The sequence below is a fragment of the Hippoglossus stenolepis genome, chromosome 2 (assembly GCF_022539355.2).
Source record: "Hippoglossus stenolepis isolate QCI-W04-F060 chromosome 2, HSTE1.2, whole genome shotgun sequence".
NCBI lineage: Eukaryota > Metazoa > Chordata > Actinopteri > Pleuronectiformes > Pleuronectidae > Hippoglossus > Hippoglossus stenolepis.
The window spans coordinates 7,910,195-7,928,974 of record NC_061484.1 but is presented as its reverse complement, the minus strand read 5'-3'; the positions used below and the strand labels follow the sequence as shown (position 1 = coordinate 7,928,974).

The 18,780-nt window shown below is 43.3% G+C and overlaps 1 protein-coding gene across 1 annotated transcript in view; it reads left to right on the top strand.

The window, feature by feature from the left end:
• The window catches only part of xylt1 (xylosyltransferase I), an 83,115-nt gene that overhangs the window by 28,315 nt on the left and 36,020 nt on the right, over positions 1–18,780 (top strand). The window contains exon 2 of the mRNA XM_035177428.2: positions 14,669–15,257. Coding sequence (XP_035033319.1) covers positions 14,669–15,257 — 589 coding nt within the window. The remainder of the gene's footprint in view (positions 1–14,668; positions 15,258–18,780) is intronic.

Below are 18,780 nucleotides of genomic sequence, written 5' to 3'. Positions count from 1 at the left end.
AAAACAATATGTGACCCATTAGTCAAGGAAGACAACCCACTTTTTCTAGGGTTTGGCATTAATAAGTAATGTATAAGCTAGCTTCATCCATGATATTTGAAAAATTAAAGGCCCATAGAGATATCAGAAATCATAAACAATTCCGTCCTATACCACATCAAGGAACAGACCTACTATTGATTTCCTCTCCTTTTGATTTCCTGAATACTAAGCACAGCAAGTGCTTAGAAATTTGGTGTTTGCAAACAGAAAATGTTGTTAATGTCGTTCAAGACATATGTGAAGACGCATTTTAATACCAGTTGTGAACTGGCGTATTAAGACGTGTCCACAAGTCATAGAATCGCACTGGACGCATATTATCGCCAAATATGAACAGGGTATTTGCTCCTTAATAGTGGTAACAGGTTAGAAGCAACAAGGATATGCTCATCACCCTGACCACCATGAATTACAGTATACATCACAAAAAATGCTAACAGGATTGCAATTTTTCCACACTAGCATTGTGGCTCTAGTGATGATGATGTCATTCATTGTCCCGAGAGGATGAATCCTACTGACTTTGATAATCCTCTGAGTTTCCCTTTTGCACCACTGTGAGGTTTATATTTATAGATTGAATTGAAATAGCTCAAGAATCATTGGATTGAGTGCCCTGAAATTTAGTATAGAAAGGAATTGTAATAACTTTGGTTGGGGGGGAATTACAACTTGTCCAATTCTTTTATTTATGACCGAAGACCTGCAAAACTAATGGCGTATCCATCAGCCTCAGATTTAATACTCACTAACTTGGTTCATATTTTATTTCTAATAATTAAAGAATAATTATCTTTAAGAGCTCGAGCCAGACTCTTTTAAACTAAAATGTAGGGACTGCTCTATAACCTTAATGTACCTCCAGTCATCTTCTACAAATGGCTTGAGCTAGTCTACTGCTTTAAAAAGGACAATGCTGATCAGAGGGAAATGATGCCTGGATAAAAACCTTGGCTGGTTAAGAAATTCAGTTGCAGCAGTTTCATTCCATACGGGATTATAATTAATCATTAGCTCCTTTGATAAATACTGTTACTGTAATTGTTGCAAGAAGGGAAACTAATTCTGTCACAAAGGGACTAAAGACTCATTTTGTTTATTAGCAAAGCCAGTGTACAAAATGTTCACCCGGTAAACATTATCAGTAGGCTGTAGATTTCTCTCCTTTGATCCTTAAAATAACTCTGAAAACGGCCTAAAGTCTTAAATCTCCTTCCTGCTTCAGGGTGTGCTGTGCTGGACAGTGGGCCCTTCAATCATTTGGAGGTTTTAATGATCTGGGTGTCAGACCAGAAGATCGTATCAGCCGTCTCTGCGCTCATTATTGCTAGCTTAGGTGCTTAACTCCTCACCTTCACTCTCTCCACCTCCCCCGCTCTGCCTGTATCCCAATGATCGTTATCTCACCCAGATAAGTCAGACAGACATTTGTGACTTTAGAAAGTTATCAGCCACATTCCTCTCAAGCTGGAGATTGTTACTGGACTTTAGGTTTTTTCCCTCACTTTGTGGTGACCAAGCATGACTGTACAAACCAATGAGGGTGAACACAGCTGCTCGCATAACAGTCATTAGTTGGTTGCATTTGTTGTTTACATGCAAATCTGTCCACATGATGTGACTCCCAAATGAATGAATTATAATTGTTTGGAAATTGACATTCATGACAAAATGTTGAACTGCTTTGTATGCAGAAGGAATCAAGCAAATGTGAATGCAACAACTGGGCCATTTACACGTTTGGAAAAAACTTTGTTCTGCACCCTGACAGATGATTGCACCCCCAATTCTCTTGACAGATACCCGACCAACAACTTTCTAATTTACTTATGTAATTTTTTTTAAATCCTAGGCCTACGTTTTCATTTTAAATTGGAACACTCTTTGTCCACACAGGCACTTTAGTTCCGTATCAGTAATAATCCCAACCTGAAATCACATCATGTGAGCACTCATGTACACGGGCAGATCATCCACTCTGCAGCTGGTTAATACTACGAATGAGAAACAACGATAGTAAAAAAGCATCATCTTTTCCAAATGTCTCAGTTTTTGTCTGTCCAGTCTTTAACACAGCCCTGGAGTCTTCAAACTGAAATTAGGCTAGTGGTACTTCTAAATTTCTGTGTTATAGTTTCTTGTAATTAAGCATAGATGGCAGATGTAAATGCAGCAACAGCGATGCATCTAAACCCAAAAGTCATGGTGCTATTGGGTCCTGATTGGGTCTTATCAGTAATAACCTGACAAAGTGTTTTCTAAAGGTTCCTCTCAGTAACAGATCCACCTGATCATCAGTCCAAGTAAAGAAATCCTTGGACATCTGCTACCAAGCAACCAGCTCTAGACTTGCCTGCTTCCTGTTTGCACCAGGTGACACATGCCCAGTGTATGTTAATAGTCATGTGTTATGCGTTTTCAGGTGTGTTAGTATGATTGATTTCCTTTTAAAATAAAAAGCATATTCATGTGAATGTAGCCTTACTTTTTGCCATTGCTGCTCCTCGTTCATAGCATTTTCTCCTACTAACCGACCAACGGCAGATTAGACAATCTGCTTCCTGTTTGTGCATGACTTTTCATGTGTTTTCAGAGAATGGAGATTGTTTCCAATTCAAAGTTAAAATACTCATTTGGAGAGATATTTTTCATTTAAAAAAGCTGATTTAAAACTAAAATGTTTTTCTCTCCTGTTTACCCTTAACTCTACCTCTCTCTAGTCTGTAGCTTTCTAAATAACCTGCTGCTGTCGGTGCAGTTCGGCTGATGGGACAATTAAGCTCCTAGAAATAAACCTCAGGTGATTAAAATCGTGTCTCTCTTCCATCTTTTCATCTTGTTTTTCACTCCACCATCAGTCTGCTGGTGCACAGAAATGATATTCCTCTGCGGGTGTTTACAGAGCAGATAGAGCTCTAACCTCTGTGCGTAGTACATATTCTCTTTGTATTGTCTGGTCACTGGCACTTTATGTATTTGCACAATTGTGTTCCCAGAATATGCCTCTTAATGATAGTCTGCTCCTGATGTAGCCGTGCAGCGTTCTTCTCCAGAGCTGCATTCATCTTGACAATTGCATACAAATGAGACAGAGAGAGATGACGTGTGACAAGACTTGAGCCTCATTTGAATCCACGTTAAGATGCGTGGGGAGAGCTATGTTGTGCATCTGAGTCACCAGACGTACTTGGAAATCAAAACATAATTAATAAATGTAATTAACAAGTGCCTTAGGTTCCCATGAAAGCAGATGCGTAATGGGAAATATATCAAAACAATTTAAAGCGATCCCCGGGAACTGTTATTACCTTTGATAAGAAGGTAATGTTTCTTTCTGACGATCCCAGAAACCTTGAGCTTGACATTTAATTTTGAACTTTGGAAACAGTTGACAAAAACAATCTATAACTCTCAGCCACGTTAGCATACTTCATCAGCACGATAAAAAACAGTTTAATGTGCTTGAAAGCTCAATCACAAGGCAGCAAGTGGATATTGAGTTGGGTTTGTTTTGACAAATCATAAAACTGTCAGTAAAAGTTGGTGGAAAGTTAGATCAAGAAATCTAGGTTTGAAGGCTGATTTGCATCCATGTGGTGATCCATGATTTTGATCAATGTTTTTGGAGCAAACCCATAGGAAATAGAAAGTGTGTTTGCAATATATACTATAATATATAACAGAGTTTCTTGAAGAAAATTGTACTTTCTTGATTCTTGTTGTTCTGGGTTTGTACCCTCATGGTCGAATGCACTTATTGTGAGTCGCTTTGGATAAAAGCGTCAGCTACATGAAATGTAATGTAATACGTAGCTGCGTTCAGACATGCACTGGACTCACTGGCTGCATGTGAGAACTCAAAAGTCAGAGTCAGCTGCTGCGGACTTTCTGCAGAGTTTCTCTTGCTAGCCCCCAACTAAAGAATCTACTAACATGTGACAGTCGCAAGCAGATGAAAAAAGGTTTCATACACATAGAAGAAACTAGAAGTTCTTCACATGCGAAGAGAGAAAGGCACACTGAATCCCATTTTCCCGAGTTTATGTCTGAAAACGGCTCATGTGTGTTTGCCTGCTAGTCTTGCTAGTTAACATTACTGAATTTTGATCTGATGATGTCACAAGTAAGAACGCGAGGTATGAATGTCTGCACCAAATTTCATGGTAATCCGCTCCATTAAATAGTTACTGAGATATTTGACTCCAAAGAACAGTCTGATCATCGGGCTACAAATAAGAAAGATTGGGCTGCCTCGGTCGACATTAGGATTCTTTGTGTGTCCTCTTGAGTCATATTTTATGTTAATAGTTGAACATTTGGAGAAGAGGAAGTAATGTGGTATTATTTCTCCAGTCAAGTTGGTATTTTTCTTTATTCATGTGCCGCATAATTAAGTGCCTCTGGAGTCGTGTGCTACCGACACAATTTCTGGTTGCATTGTGAAAGTGAAACCAAAGGCTCACACCATTGTGATATATTTGCACATCATTAGCATGCTGTACTCATATTTACAAACACAGGAGTGACACAAACACACACACACACACATACGGATATGCCCCCTCATCCAATAAAATGGATGACGCAGCATTTGAATGGATCTTGCATAAAACACAGAGATTGTCATTTTCTGCCCCGCCGTGACTTAAAGGACCTGACCCACCCGGTGTGACCCCGCCGACCTCCGCATCGGGGTCACTCTGGGGTCATGCCGTGTCACTGCTATGTCACGCAGATGCCTGGAATCTCAGCTATGTTCCCTGACACTCTCACCACAGACCTTACATCATACATTGACTTGTCATTCCCACAGCCCATTCATGCAGAAGAAAGAGAGGGGATGGGGGTCTTTCTAATCACTGGTCTCTTCCCCCCTCCTTCTCTCTCTGTCTCTCTCTCTGTTGATCTCCTCCTCTACTCCTCTTTCTTTTTTCTTTTTTTTTTGTCTTGCTATATCCCCTCCTCCCCCATCTACTTGTAATCTCTCTAATACCTCTTTTTTCTTCTACATCACTGCTATTCTTAACCGCCAGTATTTTTTGGGGCCTCAGTAAAAACTTTGTAAAGGGCTCTTCATATATGGCACATACACACTCTCTCTCTCCCTCTCTCTCACACACACACACACACACACACACACACACACACACACACACACGCACACACCCCTTTCGCACCCCTATAGATCAGCTGTAGGATCCCACTGTGCCGTCCGACCACGTGGACTCAATTCACAGAAGGGACCCTCTGTTGCGGTGCCATTCAGCAGAGGCCCATGATGTCACAGGGAAACCGCCTTCATCTCCCACACACATATACACACGGACTCTGCATAGAGACGCGGCTCCTCCCCCACTCCCCTTTCTTCTCATCGCCGTGGTGAATGGAATTGCATGGCTGTGCAGTTCAATCACTGTCAAGTGTAAAGAAAAGGGGTCTCTTGTGCAAAATTTCATGATTCACAATTGATTAAATAGGGGTGTCATTTCATGGCTGAACAGGGAGGTGTGCGGAGACGAGGGGAGGGGAGGGAGGGGAAGACTTTTTCATGCCCTTGTGAGAGATATGGCTCAGAAATGGCTTGATGGGCCCCATTCAGAGCTGGAGATGTAAAGTTCTGGGGTTAATTCACAGTGGAATATAAGAGAGAGGAGGGGGTAAAGGGACACAGCGGGGGGAATTTGCCGGTATCTCCTCGCCTCGTCTTGCTAACAGGCTTTCATGCCACTGAGAGATATAGACCTAATACACTGTACGTATGATTTAGATTCCTGTTGTCATCTGGAAACTCCCAGGGTTCACCCAGCAGGGAGGGAGGACAGGAAGTGGGTTTGAGAAGGAAAGAAGACGTTTGAGATCATTTCATTGTATTCCACAATAGGACACCGACTACAACAGTAATGAGGTTGGAGATAAATATTTCAGCACTGTATTGGGTTGCAAACCTCTGAATGGGACCGGTGAGGTTTCTCGATTGCAGCGCTGCTATTCTAAAGTAAAGAACTTATTTAAACTTGGTAGTAGAAGTAGTATTGTAAAACATTTGAGCGACTGGCGCTCCCATCTTTAGACCTCAGCCAGACGTAGAGTTATTACAGTTTCCCTTTCTTATGTTGATAAAGTCATTCTAATGGATTGCTCTAATAAAAGAAAGTATTTTATTTCAGAATTTCCCTGAATCTATATATAAGTCTTGTCAGCTAATCCACGCATCAGAACCTTAAAAACAATATCATAAGCCAACTACACTTTTTTTCTTTTTTGCTGAAAATACAGTGTACTTGATTTGCAGCATTAGTAGATCTTAGCAAGACTCGCTGCAAGGGAGATGTTTTATGCCAGAAGTTGGAAATTCCCCGCAGATAAGTCACAAACTGTGTTACATTGGGAAAGCCTGTTTTGTCACAAGTTCATGACTACAGATGATTGTTATGTATTCATCTAGACAAGTTATCTAAAGCTGAGGGTCTGGACTGTCTCCACAGTTTTCCCTTTACACATGCACAATGAAGTCAGAGGTTCTCTTCTCATGCAAACTCACAACAACACAGATATCTGCAGAGTGTTATGGTAATGGTCTGTATTTCTATAGAGCTTTTCTAGTCTTGATGACCACTCAAAGCGCTTTACAGTACTTTTTTTTTTGCCATTCACCCATTGGAGGACGACCGCTTTATCCCCTCAGTCACAGCCGCCACAAGTGTTCAGGTGAGGGGTGGTGCAGCAGACAGACATATTCTTATTTTGATAAACAAGTGAACATTGATGGAAATAGAAATCATCTTATCCTAAATGCATATTTTGTTCTGTGATGGATTGGATGAGCACATCGCACAAATTATCTTGTGAATGAAGTGTGGTGTAAATTGCTGACTTGGCAAATTTTTCTTTAACTTACAATACAGAGGCATTCACTGTTTGTACTGTATTGTTTGAGAATTAAAAATAGTACACAGGACAAGTTAGCAAAGAGAAACGTGTGTGTGTGTGTGTGTGTGTGTGTGTGTGTGTGTGTGTGTGTGTGTGTGTGTGTGTGTGTGTGTGTGTTTTGAGTAATCCACCTAAGTAAGCTGCTGGGTTTCCGAGCAAAGATTTTTAAGGGGAGAACAAGACCTCGTGAGACTCAGGCAGACCGGCTTCACTTTTGCCACATGCTTTGGGGATTTCAGCTCCGATGTTGTTCACAGTGTGAGCCTCCTTGTTGTTTGTACACACTCAGAGTAAATCTTTGAAGTTATTTGAGGTCGTATCTCAACCCTATTTCTCTTTAATCCAATTTATGTGAAAAAGCTCCAAAGGAGAATAATCTTGATTTCATCACATTTATTGTATTTTCTCTTTTTTTTTTTCCACTGTAGCATTCTCACAGCTAAATTAAATTATGCCCATTAGTGGACTCATTTACCTTTCAAGCAGTTATCCGATGCTTTTATCCAAAGTGACTTGTAGAAAGTGCAAGCGATGAATAAACTTGAATTACTGGATTCCAGGTACTCAAAGCAGCCTGGAGAAAGGGTTTTAATGGACTGAGTGTAGAAAACTAATGTGTGATCATGCTACATGAAGTATTAGTGGCCAGGAAAAGCAAAGTTTTTTCCACTGCAGGATGAAGCTAATTAAACATATAAGTGGCTGTATTGAATGTGTAGTGAGGTGACACCGAATCAACACTAAGCTATGAACTGCAGTAAAGTATTTCTGAAACTCATTAACCTCTTTTATCATCTTTAACCTAACTTTTATTGTTTTGTATTCATGCTCGCATACTCCCTAAGCTGCCTTCAGACATGCGCCGTACTCCTGATAATCTCCTGACATTCTCCAGAGGGGCTGTATGTGACAATGCAAATGTCCGAGTGAGAGTCTCTGGACTTTCTTAAATGAATTTCTCTCGGCAGCGCCCGAGTAAGAACTCTGGAGAAAATGCCCGAATTTGCCGATGTGAGAGCAGGAGATCATCAGGATTCATCGGGAGTGAGCAGGGACGTTTATAACATGTGACGGATGAAAAAACAGAATACAAATACCTCAGGGTGAAAAAGTGGTGCCACACATGTAGAAGACAACGACGAAGATGTCAAGAGAGCATTTGGTGTTGTAAAGAAAACGCGTGATCTCCGCAGTAGAATGAATACGTTACGACCTGTCTCTGCCTGCTGTACCACCCCCCACCTGAACCCTGAGGACATTTTTGTGTTTTTGAGAACACGTCTGAGCTGACAATCTCCTGCTGCCTTGTGACTGTGTGAAGAGCAAACTCTGGAGAAAGTCCTGACCCAATTGTACGGAAATTCTCTGGAGTTTATGACTGTAAACGGCTCTAGTTATGTGTTTTTCTTCTTGCGTAATACTATAGCACAATGATGATATAATCCATAAATCCAACCACAGCAAATATCCTGTTTATACAAATGTTTTATCACTAGGGAAATACTCTTATTTACTTTCTTGCCAAGAGTTAGATGAGAAGATTGATACCACTCGATTAGTTTAGCTTAGCATAAGCTTTCTTACTGTGACAGGCCTAATCCTCCTTTATGAGAAAGGCGCACTGGCACTACAGCAAACTGCATCCACTTTGTGCTAACCATCAGCCCAACTACAAATATAAATAGATGATTCTGGGTTATGCTCACATATCAACAGGCCATCAGAGAACATCAGCGAGTGGGCTGAGCGTTATGTGTACACGAGTGGAGCTCTGGGCAGGGAAACTATTATGAGAGATCACAGAAGTATTGGAATGGAATGGAAATACATTGTGAGGGAAGCAAAAGTCTTTTTTTTTTAATTCCACTCTGGCCTTGAGGAAACTCATCAGGAAACCACAGTTAATCTATTTCTTCATATGTATCTTTGTGGGTTTCATACAGAGTTTTGCTGTATTTGGAAAAAGAGACGTTTTGAGGAAGAGAAACTCATATCTTCCTTGTGTCTGTGCAGAAGTCTGGGCTTTTTTTGTTCTTGCCCAGTTCAAATCCATGTGTGCAAATATAGTCAGTGAAACCATATAATTACATCACAAGACTGTCCAACAGAAAGAAGAGGGATTCAACAGCAGTTTGTGAGATCACCTCTGCCCTCTGGTACTGGTGAATACCCACTGGTCTCAACCCTTGGGTCTTTGTATCTGGAAGACGTTGATCTTTTGTTCTGTGGTTCCAATCAAAGGTAGCTGATTGCAATAATTTTTCTGATTAAGAAGATTCCCAGAAGAGAAGCACAAACTTATTTTACTTTTTTAGCTTTCTTTTCAGACAATGCCTCTTTTCACTGTCTCTTCTAGGTATTGGTCCACATTTGCACACACACACACACACACACACACACACACACACACACACACACACACACACACACACACACACACACACACACAGGCACACTCCCTTTTCACCACTTTGCCTCGGGGCTTGTCACAGGGCACACAACAAGAGGCTTCTGTGCATACCAACCCATACTGTTCATTCAGAGTTGCCGCTAATCATGCATTTGCATGCACACACACACACACACACACACACACACACACACACACACACACACACACACACACACAAACATGTACACAATTACATTACATGTGACTAGCATTCCTGTGGTTTTGGCCTCTGGAGAAAGAAAGGGATTGAAGGGATTGGCTGAAAGGAGGAAAAGAAAGAGAAAGGTTGCAGCGACAAAGGAAATAACTAGAGGACAAAATACAATGAAACCCCCCAGATAGTGGGAACCAAGCATAATATCTTTTACGGAATCCAGTTGACTGAAGCATCATAAAAACCCTCTCCATGACTCATCTGTGTATCTCTTTACCCTGTTTCCAGCATGATTTTTTCTCATTGTCAGTTTCGACACTTTAGACCCTTTGAAAACTCCGGGCTTTGTCTTCTTTGCTGCACTTTGTAAATCTTTTTGAATAAGAGTGTTTGATACCTAAACTGTGATTCTACAGACACAGAAAAGAACAGCTGTTCTCGCCCCCAAACTCCGCTGCTGATAAGCTATGATAAGTAAGACTTTCTAAGACGTCACTAAGCATTTAGGTCAACCCCGCTCTACCCTGGCTCATCTCTCCTCTGCTGTGTCCTGGGGTGCCGGAGCAGCTGTGAACTAAAGTCTGTCAGTGTATCAGTCTCCCGTGTCATGATGCCAGATGCCACATCTTGCTCAGAGTAACACAGGGATTCAATCCAGGTAATTAATCTGAGCTTGTTAGCCACATGGCGGGCAGGTCGTGGCGGAAACTGCCCCGCGCCCTGCTGAAGTTACTCAACACCCACCTACTCTCCCAGTCAGCGGACGGTCTGCTCTTTACTATATGTTTACGTGCAATGTATTGTGGTCTGCGTGCAACAGCTTATGTGGAGAGACGGCGTGTGACGATTCGGAAACCGAGACCAAAACCACAATACATCCACAATCTTACACTTAAATACAAGATGACTGAACCAAGACACCGCAATTTGCCGCCACAACTGAAGGTGCACAACAGATTGTGAGCTCATTACAGTATTGATTTAAAAGAAAAATGTCTTCATGTCACAATTGTCACAAAAGCATGTACATTACAAAATCTGTATTCCAATTAATAATAGGGCAAAGTATAAACTTCATAAACATTCCACACTACACTTATTTAATTGTCTTAAACTTTGTGTGTTGCATGACAATCACGATCACGCCTGTGGTAAAAGTTAGTCAAGATTAATGAGTTAATGATGGAGGAAAAAAAGAAGATGTTTGACCCAATCTGTGGATTTGGAGCGCCGTTACACTCCCAGTTGACAGAGTACGCGCTGCTGACACACGCAGTAGCTTATCTCAGCTCGCCTCCCCCATAGGAATGATGTCTTTTAAAGCAAGGGTGCCGGGAGGATGGGGTGAAACTGATATGTGCTGCTACCTTGCTCTCCCTCGCCCAGCATCGGTAAATGATGGCATTAGGGAGGAGGTGAGGGGGCGGAGTAGATGAACCGCTTTCCTTCCTAGAACGAGGGATGATGCGTGGGTCGGGGGGAGGAGGAGGAGGAGGAGGAGGAGGAGGAGGAGGAGAAAGGCGAAGCTGGACATGTGCTGAGAGAGAGATATGTGGCCCTTTTTTTTCTCTCTCTCTCTCTCTCTCTGGTGCACAGGAGATTGGGAGAAAGGGAGAGAAAAAGGACAGGTGAAATATTTCCCCCTGTGGCAGAGGAAATGAGGGAAAGTGGAAAGGGCCAGCTCTGTGTTGAGAAATGGACTGAACCATTCCCAACGGGGGGGGCTGGTGGGGGTCCTGAAACTCCCAGCCCCACAGGCCTCTCCTTCCCTCTAAATGTACCTACCAGTGATGGATGATATTAGCACGTACCTCCTCTGCCTTTTTCTCACTCCACAGCAGTGCTCAGAGAGCTCGCTGTTTGTGTGTGTGTGTCTGTGTGTGTGTGTGTGTGTGTGTGTGTGTGTGTGTGTGTGTGTGTGTGTGTGCACAGCCAGCACAACACATGCCAGGCAATCCTGGTTTGGCCCCCCCTTCACTCCTAGAAAACATATCCCCTGCAACAATCGATAGCTACCCCCAGCTCCCATCTCCGTCTGCAGTCCGACGCATGCCGGCCCTATCTCCAGCGGCTGCCACTACTATTAATTCTGTGCCCCCGCCGCTTCCTGCTTCAGGGCCCAGTCCCCGAGATTAAAGAGCAACACGGCCACTGGAGTCCTTTGCTCACAGGAGGTGGGGGAGGAGTGGGAGGAGTGGGAGGGAAGAAGGGGGCACAAGATTGTTTATCCAGAGAAAGATCTCCTCACCGCCAGCTGACAAATACTACTCATTTCCACTCCAGGGCCACATGGGGCTAACCTCCTCTGATTCTTATCCGTGTCAATTCATTTGGAGCAAATCAACATCTTTGTGATGCTTTTAGGTAATTCTAAATGCAGTCAGGTCGCACTACAATGGTGAGACGATTAATTAGTAAGGTGGATGTTGTTATGTTTGGGGAGAGCTAAGCTACATGGACCCAGGTAACCCAGTCTTTCTAGACCTTCCTAGGTCCTACTGCGCATTTACTGTAAGACATCATCTAACTCTCATCATTAAATATCAAAGTAGATCGAGTGGATACCTCCACCAAGGCCCAACATTCCCCTTCTGAAACCACATCTACATCCATTCGATCGATTTTTATTTGGATCTGCACCAAATTGCCCACACTCATATTATAATCTGCTATATATTAGCTGTATAGCCCAATGGCAACCCATATGCTTTGCTATACAGTACAAAGAGACATGCCCCTGGTCGTAAGGACATTTTTAGCACATTTTTGTTTTCTAGTTAGTGTGAAAGCAGTGATAAGCGAATGTGTAGAGAGCGAGAGTTTACCGATTTCTTTGAGTTTTCCTGTTCCTTATAATTGAATATTAACCTAAGCCTAAGTTTACAAATATTTAAATGTTACATCGGACCAGCAGCAAAATCAAAACCGAGTATTTATCTTAATATCACAAAAGACAAAAAAAAAACAGAAGGAACAAGAACCAATACATTTTTGGTAATTGACAAAAAAAGACATCAATTATTTATCACTCATCAAAAAGCTCTGTGATGAATTTATTGTGGTATTATATTTGCTTGCTTTGACATTTTTCCACTTTAATTGTCTCTCCCTTATCTTCTCATGTCTCTTGCCGTGGGACTCAAAGTGGGAGTATCCGTCTCCCCAGGGCAAACACATGCCACCTCTACCTTACTCACTGTCTCTCTCTCTCTCGCTCTCTGCCTTAAACACACACACTCAAGTGAAAATCCACGAGAAGCATGCACTGTACACACATAATCGTGAATGCACACAGACTCATTTTACCTCTGCAAACATCCAGCGACTTGCACTGCATGGATTAGCCTCCTAAAGCATTCCCTTTGAAAGTCGGCAAGTGGAGATTTCTTTTTAGGTGATCACTGCCCTAAGCAGCTGTTACACGCAGGATTAGCAGGTTCTGCCATTCAGACAACACGGTCTGTTTAAACTGGCTCGCTGAAGAAAGTAGAGAAAGACAAGGTGGGGAGGGGAGGACGTGAGATGGGGTTATGACAGGCAGGAGCCGAGATGGAGCCAAGACTAAAGGGGGGGAAAGAGAGAGAGAGAGAGGGGAGAAAAGGAGGTGCGAGAGACGTGAATTGCGGAACAGACGATGAGAGAAGGGGAGCGGGATGTGGAGCAGAAGGGATGAGAGGTGAAAGGAGCGGAGCAGAGGGGTGGAATCGGGATGTGTGAAGAGAAGTGTGAAGGAAAGTGGAGGCAAAGAGTCAAGAAAAGTCAGGAGAGGAGAGGCGAAGAGAGGCGGGGAGGGGGGAGAGGAGGAGGAGAGGGGAAAAAAGGTATCCACTCTTAAAAATCTCACCTCTACCAAGCTTTAAAAAATGAGCTGACATTAGAATATTGTTCTCCCTGTTTTTCATCCACTTTTTCTTGTGTCTCCTCTACCACCTCCCTCTTTTTCCCGGAGTGTGAAAATGTGTCATCCCGCCACCTCTGTGTAATTGTGCTGGTACAAGGTGTTTGCAGAGAGAGAGACGGTTGATGGGCTGATAACAGGCCTGACTTTAAGGGTTGGAAAAACATTTCCATGCAGAGCACCTGGCATCTCACCCTGTGTCTCCTACATCTCCTGCGTAAAGGCTGTGTCACATGCCTCATATTGCATTTAGCACCCGCTCCCTCTCTCTCTCGCTCTCCTTTCTCTCCTCTTTTTCTGTGTCTTGTAAATGGTCAAACACATCAGGGATCCCTGTTGTTGTTATGAGCTCTATCTTTCTCTGTTTGTGTCTAGCAAGGTGTGGCGGCCGGGCATCTTCCTTTACTCTTCCGTTTAATGCATTGTGGCACATCTCTCCGGAACACGCCGGCGCTTCCTGGGAGCAGAACTCATGTCTCGTGTCAGCGCTCTTTTGCCTCGCGCTCCCCCACTTTCGCTCATTGCCCGTTTTTTCCCCCCCTCCTCTTTTCTGCCAGCCCCTGTTCCGCTCCTTCGCTTTTAGCCCATTCTGCTGGAAAGATAGGGAAATTGTACATTCAGACGTTCACGCACACACTATCTCATATATGCAGACACACAACGCTGACAAGTGCAGCCTTTCCAGTCACACGCCACACCACGACGATTTCTTCACATTTCTCACATGGCACCAGTAAAAAAGGAATGCACACACACACACACACACACACACACACACACACACATAACACCCTCACAAACTCACAGTCAAATGTTGTCCCTTTATCCCTCCTTGGTAATCTGTTTACGGAGTGCTGGGCCCATTTGAAGGAGAATTTAATTGAAACAGGGTCTAATCTGATGATGGCACATCGCAGCAGAGCCCTCAGCCCCTGCATCACCTCCGGTTAAGTTGCACCTTGTACTCCTCACACTCGGTAGCTTGCTACTTAATTTCATGCCTCACGGTCCAACGCAGCGCTGACCACTCAAACATGCCCCATTGATTGTTAATCCGACATTTGATATGCACCACGCTCACTCAGTTCTGATCTTGTTTTTCTTGTTTGTGTCTCCCCCCACTACTCTTTTCTCTCTCCCCCTCCCAATGCACCCCTTGTCTTTCTCCTCTTCTTCTTTCTCTTCATACCAGGATGGATATTACTCCCACCGGCCGAAGGAGAAAAGTAGAGTCGACAGCAACAACGAGAACTCTGTGCCCAAAGACTTTGACAACATAGACAATAGTAACTTTGGTGCACGCTCGCAGCCACACCGGCAGTCTGTCGGGGCCACGAGCAGCAAGCAGCAGCGGGAGCACCTGCAGGAGAAAGCCCACGCGCAGCAGCAGGCCTGGCGGGACAACTCCCCCGGGCTGAGCCGCAGCTCAAATGAAGTACTGCCCGTCGGCCACCAGCCACTAGCGGTAGGCAACAATTCCTCCTACCTAGGTGGTCAGGGTGTCGTGGGAGTTCCACGGCAGCAGTCCCCTGCCTCACAGGCCCAGCAGGCCCAGTCGCAGCACAGACATCAGCACCCCCACTGGAGGCAGGCGACCGCAGCGCCGCTGGAGGTGACCTACGACCAACCACCCAAGTGCGAGATCAGTGGGAAGGAAGCCATTTCAGCTCTCTCCAGAGCCAAGAGCAAGGAGTGTCGGCAACAGATCGCCGAGGTGTACTGCAGACACAAGGAAGGGCAGTTAATGCCTGAGAAGGTCACTCGCTACTGCCACCTTGAGGGTGAGTCCATGGGTGTAATTACAATGATTGATTATTTGATTTTAGTTAATTCAAATTGTTATTCCTAGGGAGGTAGAACAGTCACTTTGTATTCTGCACAAAAATCCTCTCACTGAATGGGTCGATATCTATCAAGCTTGACTACGAGAGCACATCTGATTCAGGAGTATTGAGTCCAAATTAGTTGTATTAGGTGTTGTACAGTGTCTGATGCCGCACAGATACCTCAAGATACCTTCAAGCTCCTGAAAACATGGTGTCAATTCTTCCGAAGTCCAGGAGCAAATCTCCAAAAACGACAATGTATCGAAAGTGGAACCTCCATCTGGTCTGTGTGGGTTTGATTGACAAATGTCTCCACATTCTGATTGATTGGAGCGTTCAAGCATGGGACGTCAAGTCCTGCCCACTTAACACCAGTGAGAAAAGCATGGACAATCAGTCAACAAAATGATCTGAGTCTGTTCAGTGGATGAAGAGGGACAATTACATGGGGTCAGAGGATGTAACACAACAAGGTGTAAGATATTTAACCCCTTTAAACCTAAGGTACCGAACAGAATCGCACTACAAACCCACGTCATGTTTGAAAACCACCTAAAACCTTTTGACGTTTTCTGAAGAGCTGACAGAATTGCCAATGTTTGCAAAAAAGTATTTCTCAACATCTAAAGGAGAAAGAGACATGAAATAAAAACATTTCAAAGCTCATACATTTAGCTTTCATTGTAAATTATTACCTTTTCCCTAAAGCTTGTGAACGTCTTCCTGCTCAAACATGTCTTTAACCGACTGAGCCTTGGAGCCTGTAATCTGCTTTAATATCGCTCCCCTCTCTTAAAGTGCCAGCCATCGTCTGAAACGCTACCTCCATCAATCAATCGAATTTCATTTTTATAGCGCATGTTCACAAATCACAATTTGTCTCATAGGACTTAACAAGGTGCGGCTTTCTCTGCCCTTATCCCTCAGCAAGAAAAAAAAACCTATGAACAAGGAAAACAAACTTAGAAACCTTAGAGAGAGCCACATGTGAGGGATCCCTCTCCCAGGACAGACAGAAGTGCAATAGATGCAGTGTATAGGTAACACAGTCACAATTCATTATCAAGATCCTACGTGATGGATGGTGATCATGGATCTCTGCTACGGCCACATTGTGGATCTTTGATCATATACTTTTTTGCTGGCTTAAAGCACTTATAAACAAAACAGACATACTACATCTCCCATAATGCATTTTGCCTTTTCACCAGTATTTGAGCAAATCACTATGTATTTCATCAGTCACCTATCTTGAAATGATGATGCACATGTGTTATCCTGCTCTGAGGGGAGAAACACGCAAACGTCACACCCAGGTAAATACCATGTTGCATCCAGTCTAAATGGGGGTAATTATGAACAAATCTCCCAAAAGCAAACGTTAGAATGGGGAGAGGAGCCAGAGGCAGCAGTGCCGTTTAAATATTTGTTTCCCTCAAGTCAATTTGAAAGCAAAAACCTCCCTAAAGAATCTCAAATCAGGATATCAATGCGCTAATTAAGATTTTTTTGCTTGGGTTGATTTTTCTGTCAGGCTCACAGAAAGTACAAAACACAAAGTAAAACTTCCTTGAAAGAAGGCTGACAGGTTGTCAATGTCCTTTCTCTGTGTTGTTTGACACTTCATTTTTTTCCAACTTTATTTCCTCCAACTCTCTGCTGCTGCACAATTTCTTTTACAGCAAAAAAAGAAAAAACAATATCTGCAAAGCTAAGCTCAAAGCGTTTACTCTGACCAGCCGGGCTTCAGTACATGGTAACATATTTCCGGCTCCCGTAATTGCAGTTCTCGTCAAAGGCAAGAAAGCGTCTTTTTTGCTGATGTGTAATTGGTGAAGTAAATTGTTAGGGAAAATGTGGATGCTGCTTGTATTCCCTCCAAATTGGTTTCCAATTTTCATTTGTTTTGTCAAGCTGGCCACAGAACACAGGTTCTTACACACACACACACACACACACACACACACACACACACACACACACACACTCTTTTTATCCTCAGAATTTATATACGTCTGCAGTCTGGTTGTGGATGCTGTAAACAAAATCTGTTGCGGCTGCAGCCATTGGTGAGCCGCACGCATCAGCAACCATGTTTAAGTGAACGGCACATACACACAGATACATTTCCACTCATGGGAGTGGACTGACTGCAGAATGGACAGCAGGGGAGGAGGAGAAAACTATTAGACATCCCACCTGTTGTACTCAGATACCTTCCTTGGCCCTCGCTCATGTTATTAGAACTGGAGGAGGCACGGTGACTTAGCAACTTTTGTACATTCCCCTTTCCCAGGAGCAGGGGTATCGTTTGTCTGTGCCTAAGCTCCTGTCATCTCACAAAGCAAGTCGCCGTCCCACTCAAACTGACAGTTTGATCAAAAGAGACAAAGAAATTGAAAAGGGCTTTCCCCTGGTGGTTGGGCTGTAACAACACGACAGCTAAATTAAATCACTTTTCTTTCTTATTCTCTGTCTGCCCGCCTGCCGCCTGCCAATGTCTTATCTCTCTCCATCTTTCTCTCTTCCCTCCCTCTGTTCCCCTGCCCAATTCAAGCCCTAACCTTGTTAGCAGAGAATTGTCCAATTTGATTTGATCAGTATTCTGTCCTTGAGGCCTTGCTTAGATTAGCAATTGTGTTAGCTCTGGTAGCATCAATGAATAGCCCAGGAACGTGTTCAGTGTCTTTGCCTCCCATATGATAACTTTGCTAATCATGAAATGACAGGTCTGTGTTGCTCCAGCAGCGGCGTTAGCTGGCACACGGTGACCTTGATCCCATGTGGCGTTCACTTAATGGTCGTTCGAGGATTGATACTGTACCTAAGCCCCGCAGGTTCTGATGGTTGGGCTGGGTTTGGACAAAAGTTTCACGTTTCGAGTTGATCACATCACCTGAACATTAGACAGCAAATATTTGACTTTTGAACTGCTAATTAAAATGAACCGGACAACTTGATGTGGTGCATCAAGTGTCACTGTTTAGTGATAATATACAGTAAAAATCTATCAACCTGATGGACCTACTGTCTTTGTTGTGCTACTCCCAGTTCAGTGCTACAAGGCTATTACAGGTAGGAAATAGTAATACTTGTATGTATGTCTGGAAACAATCTATCTATAGCTTAATTTAAACAATGCCTTTTAATGATCATTTACACAGTGCCCACATATGTGTAACCAGGCTAAATTGTGACCACGGTAACAACTGCATGACAGGAAACACACTCAGTTAATATCAACTATCTCAGGCTCAGATCAGGTTCAGAAATGAACTAATGACTCAGTAGAGCACATACATTTTCGAGTGTAGATTTTTGTTTGGATCTGCACAGATGTGCAAACCCTCATAAATATCAGCCGCCTAAACATGCCTGATTTATTTCATCTAGATCCAAGAATTATCGTTTAAAATGTTGAAAAATGGAATTAATTGCAAGAAAGTTCCTTGATCCGCCCCCAGATCAGGGTCCACAC